We start from the raw sequence: 15,046 nt of genomic DNA, 5'->3' as shown, positions 1-15,046 counted from the left end.
CGTCTGTCCACCCCGGAGTCTTAAAAGACCCTTTAGACGTGGTATTTGTCCCATGTGAAGCTTCACATCTGAATGGGTCGTGGCCGTGCGAGGTGAGTCGAGTTGACCTCGGGGTCGTGCTGACACAATGGCGGTAAGGATTCTATAGGAAGAACAAAACAGAGACCCCCAGGCTGATGGCCCCTGACATGGGAGGGGCTTCCATGTGGTGGGCCATTTTAGAATGAAGGGGAAGATGGGCTCAAGCTATCTGAGGGGATGTTTAGAAATCCAGCATAAATTTTAAAAGGACAGTAATGCCTGCTTGGTGATTTTTGATGTATTTTTAATCTGGGAAGAAAAGGTCTTATTATAAACTAATATATATATCATGCAATGTAAAGTGTTACTTGCATTAAATTAACAAAAAAAGTTATAGCATTTTGCTACCTGCAATGCAGATGAATCTCTCACTCTACTTTTGCAGAAAGCTTGGAGCTGATGGCAGAGGGGGAGGTCTAAAGAAAGAGAGCTGTAAGCTTTTATCTGACCCCATGGGACGATGTGAGGTCTACAACCTCCCCGTGTCCACCCACCCCCCACCTCACTTCCATATGCAGAGGAACTACTGGCTTTGTGTGGGGGGTTGGGGGTCATGACTAAGCACTACCACACTCTGTAGTGGAGAAGAGCAGTCATGGTGAGGTGTTGTCCAAGTCTCTATCAGTCAGGTGACTGGGGATCAGAATTTAACTGATTTTATTGAGAGAGTGGATTAAATAGAATACACTACCTCTTGTTCGACCAAATGAACCACTAGCCTCAGCTGAATAGGGATATAAAACCTATAGCACATGGCTTGGCACCAGCATTTCCATCTACCATGTTAACCGCTGTGGTAAAACCGGCCAGTTTCAAACCACAGAACTGAGTGATGGGAGGGAAAAAGGTTTCACAGACAGTAACAATCAGGTCTTTACAGTACACTATTAGTTTGCTGGTTCCCTCTGCTGGCCACATTATACACTTTAATGTATTGAAATATTTAATTTTTAATTCAACAGGCTTCAGTAGCAAAAAAATGATCAACATGTTTTGTAAGCATAATTACAAAAACTGCAACATGAAAAACAAGGAGTTGCAAATACCTTCTGTTCAGATAAATTCCCTACATCAGAACGCTTTTATAATCCTAATCACCATGTGATTCTGCTGGGGGGGGGATCTCTTTAGTTTTTGGGATTGTCTGTTAGCTCTTTGTCATTTAAACTGTTGTGACAATGACTGTTTTTGTCATTTATTTATATATTTCCATATTTATGCTCGGTGCAAAGACATCATTGGAGAACCCTTTTTTAGTGGCACAGTAGGGTGTTACATGTGGCCTTTGTTGGTGGGAGAATACATCTAAATATTTAGATTTATCCTATAAGTAAAAGGTTATAGCTACATGGCCTCTTTAGGCCTAGGAGAGATTCAACAGAAACAATTATTTGAGTTCCAAAAAACATAAAAAAAACAATCCACTGGACTTTGTTTTATGACTTTTTTGGAATGAATATGACCTGGGTGACTGAGAAATTTCACGAGTTAAACTGCAGATTCTTAAAAACAAAAAACAAAAAACAAACAAACAAACAAAAAAAAAACAACCAAACAATTTGTATCAGATTTCAATTTTAGTGACTAAAGAATGAATACCTTACCACTTTTATACACTGAAGAAAATGTTTCTAAAATTAAATTGAGTAGCTGGAGTTTATTATAGTTATTTTATTAGTTACATAATTAACACAGGTTTGTAGCAAAATGGGACAAAGATGTTCTTTTTTTTCCTTCCATGTGTGGAAAGGATTTTAACAAGGATTAACAGACTGGTGTATAAATATAAAGCTATTTAATGCGGAAGATAGAAATTTGGTAAAATAAGGCAGTAAGGTTTAAGAGCTAAGAATAAACCTTTTTTTCCACATTTTAAGATAATAATAATTAACTAGGAATACTAATTATAAAAACTTTTTTTCCCCCGTTTTTTAAATGACTCTACTACAAATACAAATAATTCCCTGATATAGCTGCGGAACAAAACTACAAATATGTGAGCTTCAGTGCAGAGCTTATTGCTGTATTTGCTTGCTTGTGCATTGTTTTGTACAGTTCTAAAACATCCAGCAAAAGACTATATAAAGAAAAAGTATTGGAATGTTAGTTTAAATGTTTTACAAGTCTGAATTGCTTGAGAAAAACATGTTACTAACTGCACAAATTATGGTGAGGGTTTTGCATGAACATAACTTTAAAATATTCTGTGGAGGAAATAAGACCCCTACAACAAAACGAAATTAAAAGAAAAAATGAAAAATAAAGAATTTTTATTTTATTTTAAAGAAATTTCTAGGAAATTTCTTTTAAAATGTTGTTGCTCACTTAAGCTCAACAAATGCTTACCTTCTACTCATTTGTTTGAATTATACGTTTTTTCATTGTTATGGTATATTAATGTAGCAAATTTGATAAAAGAAAAAAACTATAATATCATTAAAAGAAACACATAAATAAAGAAAACATTTTCCCCCAATTATATCAGCTAAGAATCAAAATCATTAAGGGAATCAGGTTTTATTTCCAAAATCAACTGCTCTAATTGGAAAAAAAAAAATTTTGGTGCAAAAAAAACACCACAGTCTTATCTTTAGCCATAAAAAACCCACACAACAATATAATAAAAGAAATAGATAAAATCAGCACGAACAAAATAATGAAACTGATTTAACAAGTTTTGTTTGTTTTATATATAATGCAATAAACATCCTATTACCATTGCTGATCTTTGATGCTTTTTTTTCTTACTTTTTTAGCCACTGCAAAATGCATCTTTTTAAATAATATTGACACAAAAAAAACTTTGTAGGGGAAAAAAAAAGCTTCAAAGCAAAAAGAACAAAATGTATCTCTAAAATCATCCCCCTTTGAAATAATTTTGAAATAAAATAATTAATTTATGACCTGCAGTTTTTAATGCAACTCTAACACAGTTTGAGAATTATAATTAGCTGAAGATTGATTAATCGTCTTGTTTTTTTTCAGTTGCACACCGGGCAATTAAGGATTTAAATTAGCTTTAATTGTTTTTTTTTCTCTTCATAGAGTTTGCTTTAGACAAGTTAAATCATTTAGATTAGATTTATGTTGATTATTTATGTGGAAAATTTAAAAAGAGATCAAAGTGCGTAATTACTGTTTTTTCCCCTTTATTATTATTGATTAAAAGCTTTTAAACAGAAAGCGCTCATGGCGTGCATTCCTGTCCTTTAGAAGGAAGACAGTTTGGTTGGATGTATGTCGGAAGTGCAGTAGTTTATGTATGCTAATAGGGGGAGTTGGGGGTTGTAGCTAGATATTTACGTTCAGTGGGAGCCGCCCTTCATTCACCCACATGGTTACCAAGTGGTCGCCTTCGCGCCACTTTCTTAACCCTGTAATCATATATAAGAAGATTCTCTTGACTTCAAATGGGCTCTCTTTCGATTCCCACCTCACTTTACGGCTCATTTTGGTCCGCTGTTTGAAAAGTTTTTGGGATAGTAGAGGTTTTATTCGCCTCTTTTGTCGCCGTGAGAGCAGCACGGCAGCCCGAGCGAGTAAAGCGAAGATGGTGGATTTCGGCTGGTGAGTGGAGCGCATGTTTATCGGTGAGGAAGTGTAGTTCCAGGCTATGTTTAAGTGGTAATAGTCGCCGCTGTTGGATATTTCTGTTTCTTTATCCCTTCCCCGTGTGTTTGTAGCGTTTTATAAGTGGAAACGCACAGCTTCAACCATGAAAACACAGTAGCGTGAAGCGCATGGCAGCCCCCTCAGCTCCACCATTGAGGGAATGAGCGAGATTTGAAAAAGCGGCGTGGAGCTTCCTCTGCTGCGTTTCCAGCAAGCGGCGTGGAAAATTACACAGCTTGTCGATTACAACAAAACGCACTCTAAAACAACGGCGTGGCGTCTGTAAAGTTTGTCTAAATGTGCTCTAATTGCGCCCGAGTGTCGAGTGCAGTGGTGTGTGAGTTAAAGTGCCCCCCAGAACAAAGCAGCAGCACATGGGGCATCTCTAGGCCGCGCGCTTTAGCTAACTTAGCCTAGCTAAGTTAGCCTAGCCTGTGCGCACCAGGCTACTGCTAAACTTTTGTTTATTTGAAGCCCTACACTTTAAGAGTGGAAATCTGAATTAAATGTAACATGAGAGCCACCGAAACTAACGGGCACACGTGGGTTTACAACGTGTTTTTTTAACATGTTTGATAGTTGTTGCGGATATTTAACGTCTACCAAAATGCTAATAGTTTAATCAGCAGTTTATTTTCTCCAGAGCGAGTCACAGTCCTAAACTTACTAATAGCTCTAGCGGTTATTAGAAAGTTAACGAGGCTTTATATCCCAAGTCTAGCAAACAGCAGCTCGTAGCGGCTAAGCTACCTGCGGATGCTGTTCCCAACACGAACCAGTTTTTGTTTTTATTTTCCTCAAAGCGACCGAAAAGACCCAAGTCGCATTTTTGTCTGTACACAAAGCATGGAGCCGTGGCTTTATTTTTCCTGTTTTCAACACAACTAGTTTTTTTTACGCTTGCTTAATCTAAAGTCGTTTGAAGTGCTAATGTTGGCGCACTTCAGGGCGCCATGTTAGAAGATGTGGGGGAGGGGTGAACGGCTTGGCGCCTTCTGCGCATGCGCAGCAGCGGGGACGCTCATTCATATTTTCAGCGACCTCGTGTTGCTCTAAAACTGAAACGGTCAACACACCGCAGCTCGTGGTGCCACTTAATCCTCACGACTACTAGTAGTGAGCATTTCCGCCATTTCTTTAGAGCCAGAGTGTTTCTAACTTTGTTTTCCTACTTTCAGATCCACCACGAGGTGCAGTGGACCCCATGCTGTGGACACTTTGTTTGCTGTGGAGCAGTGATGCAGTCTGTGCATTGTCAAAGTGCTTACAGTGCAGGTAGTAGTATGTGATACCTACTGCAGTGGAGGCACTTACAGCAATACACAGACACTTGTATACGGGTTGTTTTGCTATGTCACTTGAAATACTGTCTTTGTGCTAAGGTGCATCTAGTGCAGATAGTGAAATAGACTAGCACCTACTGCCCTAAGTGCTCCTTCTGGCATAAGGGGCTGTGATATACACCATCAAGTCGTAATCAAAAACTTCAAATTGGGCACATATGTCTTGCAGTTCACTGCTAGTTTTGCATAGTTGCACTACAAGAATAGATGAGTTGTGCAAATCTATGCAAAACTGATGGTGGCCTGCTTGCTCTACAACTATTTTGGAGTTGGATTTTTATTTTCATGGGGGGGCTCACATTTTACATGTACCATTGTATTCTATCAGTTTAAAAGCTTTACTGGTTTCCGGTGACTACAGTTTCCGCAGTACTAAAGTGCTTATAGTGCAGGTAGTGTTTGTCCCCATATCTACTGCAATGTAAGCACTTGAAGTATTTCTAACTGTATATCTTCGCAGCTGTGACTGTGTACTCTGAAGACAAATCTGTTAGTCGTTGCTTGGTCAGTTTTGCTGGTTTGCATTCAGCTTTAAACAGATGTGTGCTGTGCAAATCCATGCAAAACTGATTAAGTTGACGGGCCACGGTCTTTTAAGTGGAAATGTGTTCTGTCCTACTTGGCTGTCTTGGGATGTCCTGTCCTATTCAGGTGGGGATCGGTGGCAATGCTGTACTCCTTGAGGTATTGCACTTGTCCCGGCCTGTAAAGGAGCGGGGAGATTAGCTGACCTTTGCCAAACTGTTGCATCCTTTAGATGTCTGTATTTTTTATTTATTTTTTCTTCCCAGTTGGGTAATTGTAAGGTTGATCATTAAAAATAAAAAAAGTTTCAGCAAAATGAATGCCCTGATTTCTTTATTCTGCTCTTGAGTTTCTTAAGATCCTTGAATCCTTCTAACTGAAAAGGGTTTTTTGTTTTAATTTTTACTTAATATAGTAATACTATGATGAGCTAATCTGTTTCCAGCCTTATCTGTATTTTTTTCTAAATCGAATCATTTGTATTTTAGTTATTATTTTTTTTTTTTTTTTTAATGCAGGCTTGGTATTCTGGGACAGTGAATAGATATTTTTATATTTAAAATTCTTGCTTGATTTGGGTAATATTGAAAATCTGGTTATAAATTTTGTTAAATCAGGACCGTTAACTGTCTTTACTCTGATGCTGGAAAGTTTGTTCTGACATTTTAATTCGCTGTCCACTAGATGGCGCTGTACTATAGATTTTAGTCAGCCCGCTCATGTGCCCAGGTAACCTGGTACCGCCTCTGCTGTCGGTCCAGTCAACTTGGACCGTATGCAGCATTCAGAGAAGTCGCACAGTTGAAACTTTGAGTCAGTTTCACTACTTAAATCAGAGCAGGACTATCTAAACATGGTGTTTCCTTTTCTGAAATGCGGACCTGTCTGATACCTGCCTGCATCTTTGTGAAGAAAGGGACCTGACTTCCAGCAAGTCATTTTCTGGATCATCAAGCAGGAGTTTTACTAAAATGAGTGCGCTATTGATCTGCGTTTTTCTGATGTGCTCGTATGGATCTGGGTTCGCTGAGCCGGAAAATTGCGACGAGGTGCATAAAGTTTTTCACCTGAGGCAAATCGGACCCAGTCATGTTTTGCCTTCAGGTCCTGTATCAGGTAAGCTAAGCATTTTATCCCTGCCAGGATTTAAAGCGCTTTCTAAACTTCTGCAGATGCTGATGAAGCAGTTGTCGCAAGAAAATAAAAATGGGATACAGAAAAATTACTCCCACGTTACCCATTTACCGAGAAAGCTCAAGTTTTTATACACTTGGAAATGTATTGAAAGGTTCATCCTTATGTAGTTGTGATTGGAGGCAGTTGTGGCTGACAAATTTGTGAAAAATCAGCTGCTTTACATAATCCTAACGGGACTTATAGCAGTCAAATGACCACTCTGTTAAGCATGACTGGAAAGTAATAAATCGGTGTCTGTCCTTCCATGCAATCAATGCAGATTAATCAGTTGCTGCACATATATCCCCTCCAAACAGGCAGATTATCGTTTTTTTTAAAAAGTAACTTTTCATTCCCAATACATTTTCATGGCTATAAGTAAACATGGTTAAGTCTAATATTTCATTAAATCATTCGAGCTGCATGGGGATTTAAGAAAACAATGCTGTTTTCGAGGGTTAAACCTTATCAGAGCACATATAATCATGGAGCATGATTATATAGTGTCTTGTTGAGCTGCAATAAGCTGCAATCACAATCGGGCACAGAAAAAGATTTTTCTGAATCAGTTTTGTCTTGGAGATGCCAGCTTTCAAATGCACAGGTCGTGAGTTGATGGTTTCGGCCTTCTGGACAATCGAAGTCCTTTCATCATGAAATGCAGCATCAGATATAAGTACATGGAAACATCTTAAGGTTGATGTGTACTTTAGTTGTAAAACTTGGAAATCTTGGTGAGGTTGTTAAATGTATGTTTTGTCCTAAATTCTTTTCGAACACATGCCTGAATGATAAATATCAACAGAAATTATAAAAATCCAACAAGGCAATGACCCAGAGGATAGATTTTAACATAGACCAAATAATGTAGTGTAAATCTAAAAGAATGAAGTCAATAACTTGTAGGATAAAATCTCATTTGGTTAATTAACTATGATTGTTTTTAATCCTAAAAACAGTCTATTTCCAGACAACAGGAGATTAGGTTTATATGATGAACATGGGTGCTCTGCAGTGTTTAGATGCTGACCTTTCATATTGCATCCTAGATTTTAAAGATAGATGGGTCCCCTTTTTTCCTTCAGTAATTTTGCACATAGAGTGGCAGCAACATGTTCATGCAACAGCCTGTGTTGTATTCCTGGAATTACCAGAGTCTGCTGCCTTAAAGCCATGCTGCTTTACCCTTTGACTCGACAGTCTAAAGCTGCACAGATTGAAACAGAAACTCCCTCACTGGAGTGTTTACCACAGATAAGTGGCTTTTGGAGATGCCACCCATGGTAATTATGTGTAAGATTTGGGAAGAATTATGGGTGTTTCATGTGGACTGTCATGGTGCAGTCTGCCCCCCCTAAATAAAGCTTAATGGTGTTGCCTGCCATTCTGCCACAAAATGCAGTCTCCACACCCCCATCTCCCTAACTTTTGACATAATTAACAGAAAACCCACAAGAACCTCCTAAACCTCTAAGTGCCACATTGCCTCTCCTTAAAGGAGCCTCAGTGGCGGGGCTGATTCATGACTGAATACAAAATGGTTTTCTTCTTAGATAAATTGTTTGCTGAGGAGATAATATTTATTTTAAGAGATATGAAAAAAAAAAAATTTGCTACTGTTGCAAAATATCTAACTGCTGCCTCTTATCACCTTATCGCATCAAAATCCATTGCAAAGACATTTATCTCTTTCTTGATGGGTTTAGATGATGTTCCAAAGTGAAACAGATACACATAATAGTAGGCGTTATGGGGCAAAGGTGTTTGTGAAAAACAACCTGTAAAAATGTTAACGCCAAAGAGGAATATAACCATTCACAATGAGAACAAAAACCAAAAAAGATTAAGTTTAATTAAAACATAGCGAGTCATAATTACTACCTGTAGGCAGTATAGGAAGTGGCCAGCATATATCTGGTGAAAAGAAAAAAAGCAAAGGCCTCCATGCTGCCTTATCTGGTATACTTTGAATTCCAGTATGTATGCCATCACTTGCTCTGCTCACCGTCAGACCTTGCGGGGACTTAATGGCGTCTGACAACAGTCTCCAAACCCTGCCTGGACTTGTTGTGGAGGCTTTTGCAGGTTTTTGGGTCTCAGGGATGTTTTGATTGTCCTATAGATGGTCTACTCTGGTTTCTATGTCTGTGTGTAAAAGAAAAACAAAACAAGACTTTATTTGATTCAGCTAAAATATACTTTAAAATCTAAGATCCAAATTTATTAGTTCACCTTTAAACTGTATATGTATCTGATAGTTTAGGTATACCTCTAACCATATATTTCAATGAAATGTCCACATAGAGCTTTTTGAAAAATATTTTAATGCCCTTAACCATTTCACATTTAATTTTTTTTTTGTTTAAACCACTCATTTTATTTTATTTCTGGAGGGCTTTATGTGACATGCTGTCAGGATCAGTTTGTCTGGCTAAGGACGAGTCACTATTCACATAAACACGAGACAGAAATAAAAGAACAGTACAACGTGTTTAGTCATTTGATTTTATTTCGTATCATTTCTACATGTGTAAGAAAAAGGGGAAAAGTAAGGTTGTTACACTCAAACGTGCCCCATTTTAAGTTGTTCATTGTGTCCGTCAGGTTGAATAGTGGCTTTGTAGATGATGACTAGCAGCTCCTGTGGAAGGTTGGACTTTTTCAGTTCCACAAAATAAAGCCAATGTTGGGCTTTCTTCCAAACTGTGTTTATGTTTGAGGATGGTCTCAGGTCCTGAGAAAGGGTGGTTCCCTAGAAACCAGAAGTGGTCCATAGTCTTATTGAGGACCGTGAGTGGAGCTAGTATGTTCCTGTGTTTGGGGTGGGGTTCTGAAAGTCCTCCGTTTTCCCCAAAGGTCCCGAACACACAGGTCCCATAGCGGCCTTGTCATCTTCCTGGAACAGTGCAAAGACAGCAGTCTTATGTGTGAGCTGTAGGAGATTTACAGGGTTGTCTGCTGAGGCGCAGTGATACCTAGAATAGTAAAAATGAAGAACAGTTTCTTAAGGGTGTAAATTAAATTCTGAAAGTTTAACATACATTAGATTTCACCGACTCTGACATGATAATTTTATTGTGGCCATTAGGTTGTATCTCTTGCAACCATTAGATTTAGTGATGGACACTGATAGGAGCGGTCAAACAATGGGTAATGAATATGGACACTGTAATGCTTTTTTTTTCTTACCCTTTCCTCCATAGATCTGCAGGTCTGTTTAGGGTTGTCCCTGCTGGAAGAATAACTGTTAGGCGGCAATTTTTCAGCTTTTTCTTCCTTCTGTCTATCCTAATGTTTTGGGTTTTTTCCCCAATAGAAAAGTACTCTTGGATCATGATGCTGCCCCTACCTTGCTTCCTGGGTGGGACAGTCTGTTTAGAATTAATTGCCAGTTTTTTATGGCACATGGGGTTTTGCATGGAGACAAAAAGTTGTTTTAACTTTTTAAAACTTCTTGCCACCGTGATGATGCCCTGTGAGGCGTGAGACTTTGTTTTATAAGATAACTCAGTTTAAAGGTCCACAACCCTATCCCTGACCTGTCTGGGCGAGTTCCTTTGTCATCTTAATGCCATTTGTTCAAAAACATTCATGGTAAGAATCATTAGATTTTGTTTTGCAGAGCTTTAAAGGGTGCACTAGATTTTGCTGTGGGTTTCAGAGTAGAGGGACCTTAATACATGTATAGATTTGAGCGACAGGCTAGGTCAAGTGGTAAGTCACCCGTCCTGCAAACAGGAAGGGTTTGTATCCCAGCTGGGGAACAAGAGCTGCTTTGGGGAGTGGCGGCTTAGTGCACAATCCTGAGGTTCTGAGCTCGAGCCCCACTCCCATAGACTGCCACTTTAGGTCCTTGAGCAAAAGACTCTTAACCCACACAATGCTCCCCGGGCGGTGGACAATGGCAGCCCTCTGCTCCCGAAGGGGATGGGTTTAATGCAGAGAGTTAATTTCGTTGCTCTGTATTTGTGACAGTGTAATGACAATAAAATGCTAAACAATGATGGAAAAGACTTTGTTTGCAAAACAAACCAGTCAAGGAAAATCTCATGAAAATACATTAAAGTTCATGGTTGCAAGATCATAAAACATTTTCGTTATGAATACAAGGCATCATTGACAGCAAGGGGAGATTCCTAAGATAAAAAAAAAATAATAATAATGTTTTCTATACTTTTCCTCTTATTTATTTGTTTTTTGCTTTTTCAGTTTGTGCAAGTGTTTGTTTACTTTTTTTGCCACGTAGGAAGGTGTGAGTCTAACTTTGAATAGCAATACGCTTCCTTTTTTATGAATCTGGCCAGTTGAAGGTTGGAAAATCCATCAGATTTGTTTGTCTTAAAGGGGTTTTAAAGTGGATTAACTTAAAGGCAACGTGCTCATCCTCAGTTTGTGCCTGTCGTGTGTTAGCATTTGATCTAAGGAGGCAGTGAAAGGCGCTTAAAGAGGATACATAAATGTTCTGAGGGTGGTTTAAAGCATTAGATTATTCATTTTTGAATGAGAAACTTAGCTGTAGTTATTATCATTCATCCTTGTCAACTTAACATTGATTAAGGCATGCTTTGAAAGGTTAAGAGATAAAAATGTAATATATTAGTCTGGTGCCTTCAAATTCTAACTATTAATGTCGGCTTTAAGGTTCTAATCTTCAGGTGTGCACCTCCAAAACCTTGACGTGCTGCACCAAAAAGACGGAGGAGAAGTACCAGGTGGCGGCCCGGCGAGACGTTCAAAACCTCCTGCAGAGCCACAGCTCCAGCCTGAAGCTTCTCCTGTCCCGCTACGTGGCTGCTTTTCAAGGTAATTGCTTGTGTGTTTTTAGGCGTTGCAGCTGTGGCATTGCGAACGCTAGGCTGAGTGCAAATGTTTACCCCACTAATGTACTGTTTATGTGCAGATGTTTGTGTGGGTGTTGTTAAGATACAGATGAGTCTTGTGTGTTTGTGATTCATCAGTAGATGAGACTGAGCCGTCCTGCTCAGAGAGATACGGCCCTTTCATCAGATTTGTTGTTTTTCTTTTTTTTTGGGCTAAAATACCTTTCAGGGTATTTTGCAACTCCTGTCTAATTCTTTGTAAGCTATCCCTGACACTTTGTATCTTATTATGGAATTAAATCATTATTTTTAATCACACAGGCGGGTGTTTGTGTTGACTCCCATTCCTTTCTATCATTTCATTAAGGATTTTACTTACAAGCATTGACTTGTCTCTCTCTGTCTGTGTGTATTTGCTCCTTTTGTCCATCCAGTGAAATATATTTTGTCTTACCCTGGCTGATAGCGGTCCTATGGTGGCTGAAGCTGGTGGGCAAAAGATCCACAGCGTGTGACTTGAGATGGCAGACATATTATTAAGGTTGTTCACTTTAATTCTGCCTTTCAGTGTAAAGACAGGCTGTTATCCTCCCATGAAACGCCATTGATCTAAAGGAAAGCCCCGCATGATTACAGTGTTTTAGTTGAGGTTTGAAGGGGCAATGCCCTGTTTTTGTTGGTTACTGTGTCATCTGCTTGTTGAGGGTTTGAACTTAAAATTACATTTTTACTGTAGCGTCCTTTTAAAGTTAAAAGAGGAGCACACCTGATGCTGCAGAGCAAAAGGCTGATGTAACTAATCCTTTTCAGCCAGTCTTCTGTTCTTCTTTCAGTTTCTACAGAAAATACTTGACATTACAAAATCACAACATTTATGGCTGCCTGCCATAAATGTGCTTCTTTTTGAAGTGCTTGTTGACCCTGATGCTGTCCCTTAATAGGCCACTTGTTTTCAAATGCATACAGACTCTTATGTTTTTCTATTTCTTAAAGCTCTGGTAAGGTTTGGGCCAATCTGAACATAAGAAATCAAACAGTGTTGCTGGCACAGAGCTTGTAGATGTATGAAAGTAGATGCTAAACTCGCATGGTTACGTCTCTAGAATGGCAGCCGATGCTCTGTCTTTCCCAAACCAAACAGAGCTCACTGTCAACATCCCATCAGTCAACAAACACAAGCGGCTGTCTCTAACATCCAGCCTGCGAAAGGTGAGGGACAATCTTACATTACTTTTAACTTACTTTTGAGTGTTGCTGTTTGACTCTTTTGCCTCTAGAGTCCTACTTGTTAACTTACTAATATATTTCAGCGCTATTTTATTTCTTTCTATCAAAGCAAAGATCAAGTCACTGCCATCGATGATTATTTTGTTCTTTTTTTTTCTTAATACCATCTCTATACTGACAGTAATTCAAAACTCAAACCCCTTTGCCTTTAATTCTAAGGCTGCACTATATATATTGAATCATCTGCCTATGAATACATCAAAATGGCTTAAATTGAATTTCTAGATGCTAGATCCCGCAAAGCGTGAGGGGGACGTTTGGATAAAACTAAAGAAAGGTGTGAGTTTAAATCATGCAGGTTTTTCTTAATCAATGTCATCGCTATATTTAGCACAATCCATACTCTTTTTTTTAACTTAAATTAAGCAGCCCTATTAAATTAATAGACAACGCACATGCAAATTAATCTTAATTCCTTAGGTTCCATCTGAGCTTAAATTGAGGATATGAGCAAGTCATGGATGAAGTGGAAGGGAAATTTCAATGCCAGGTTATATTATTGAATAATACACAAATATTTAAACAATTCATAAAGCAATGCTCAGTCCATCATAGGAAATCATCACATCATACAACACATGCAAAGCTTTTTTTAGGCAATCCCTAAATCACCTTAAAATGTTTCAAAACCTTTCTTTGTTCTTTTTCTTTTTAGGAAATCCACTAAATGTAAACTGGTGTTTATTAAGATCCTTGAAATGAGCATGCATTCAAAGGATTATTTTTATTTTGTGTGTGAAGCACATTTAAATAATTTCATCACTGCAATATCAGCTGTTTCTGTATTGCTTTTAGATGAGTTGTTTTTCCTGCTCCAATCCAAACATATCTTCTCTACAATCGGTTTTCTTCGTTTAAAAAAAACAAACAACGTAGGAAAAACAGTCAGATATAAACAGCAGTTTTACCTAGTTTACTAAAATTAGTCTGTTGTTGTATCTCTACATGCTTCCACCTCCTACACAGATGAAACAATTTAGTCCTAGGAGTTTTGGACACCAGCCTTACACACAAAGATGCACAAGCCACTCAAGCAACAATTGTAAATTGCTCTGGATGTTTTAAGCACCACTGTCACAGAGTGAAAACCAGCTGTGGCACAATTTGTATAGGAAGTGTGGAGGGACATTATTGTTCACCAGATTCTTCTAAAAGAAAGGAGACATTTTTCTTATACAGACAAAAAGTCGAGCATTTCACCAGCTGTTCAGATCTGTCAAGAACATTTTTCTGAGTTAGTATCCACTTTAAGAGATTACTGATGTACAAAAAAAGCATATGAAATATTTCTAAATTTACTGAGAAACAAAAAACCCATAGATTTAGTGATGATTGGCAGCCGACGCTGTAATTTGAGAGACATCAAGAAACAAACAGTATATAGCAGCACAGACAGGAAGAGGGATGAGATAAAAGGAGGGCAGCTAATGTGGTCATTTGTCTTCTGCACAGCCTTCAATTATGTCTCTTTATATGATGCAGTAAAGGGGAGGGGAGGAGGGATAAAAACATTAGCGGAATGTAGCCAAACAACAAGCTTAAAAGTATATGAGACATAAACTGTAAGTAATTTCTTCTTTTCCTAAAAAGCAAAAAAACAAATAAATATTAGAGGAAATTCATTGTTTTCTTCTGTATTTCATCTTCTATTAAAATATATTTTCCATTCTTTTCTGTACTAGTATTTTCCCCCTGGTCTGTCAGTAAGCCTGCATGCTTTCTTTCCGCTGTAGTGAGGTTTCTGCACTTCCTTCACACAATGCACAAATATCCAGCCTGCCGAGAAGGCCTTCAGGGGAGATCTTTCCTTCATACCGTGCAGGTTTGTCTCACATCCATGGCAACCAACCTAAGCGATCCTGCTGCCCCGTCGGGCAGGAGTCACATAAAAGTCAAAGAGAAGCACAACATGAATCAGCTGTTGAGACGCCCGAGAGAACGTCTGAGGATTGCTGCGCAAATTAAAGAACACCAGTCTGAAAAAAAAAAGCACCACATCAAAGCAATGCCCTCCTCTGGTAAAATGTTTATTTGAACAATATCTGAAGCACTGATTTGTATCGCACTAACTGTCGATGCGCGTCGAGAGGAATAGCAGAAGAATGCTCAGAAACTCTCAGCTGTGGCACTTTGTCGTAACTCAACTGAACCGGAGTTCAGTAAAACAAACGTGCAGCCACAAAAATACACTTTAACCGAACC

At 38.6% G+C, this 15,046-nt stretch overlaps 1 protein-coding gene across 1 annotated transcript in view; it reads left to right on the top strand.

Annotated features, from left to right (window-relative positions):
• Positions 1-6,325: 6,325 nt before the first annotated feature.
• Positions 6,326-15,046, top strand: part of gpc5 (glypican 5) — a 160,717-nt gene continuing 151,996 nt past the window's right edge. Inside the window, exons 1-2 of the mRNA XM_015384084.1 lie at positions 6,326-6,677; positions 11,379-11,540. Coding sequence (XP_015239570.1) covers positions 6,533-6,677; positions 11,379-11,540 — 307 coding nt within the window. The 5' untranslated portion in view covers positions 6,326-6,532. The remainder of the gene's footprint in view (positions 6,678-11,378; positions 11,541-15,046) is intronic.

This window comes from Cyprinodon variegatus, unplaced genomic scaffold, assembly GCF_000732505.1.
Source record: "Cyprinodon variegatus isolate N-32 unplaced genomic scaffold, C_variegatus-1.0 Scaffold15, whole genome shotgun sequence".
Classification (NCBI taxonomy): domain Eukaryota; kingdom Metazoa; phylum Chordata; class Actinopteri; order Cyprinodontiformes; family Cyprinodontidae; genus Cyprinodon; species Cyprinodon variegatus.
Note: the sequence above shows the minus strand (reverse complement) of the source record. Positions and strands in the feature narration are given on the sequence as shown.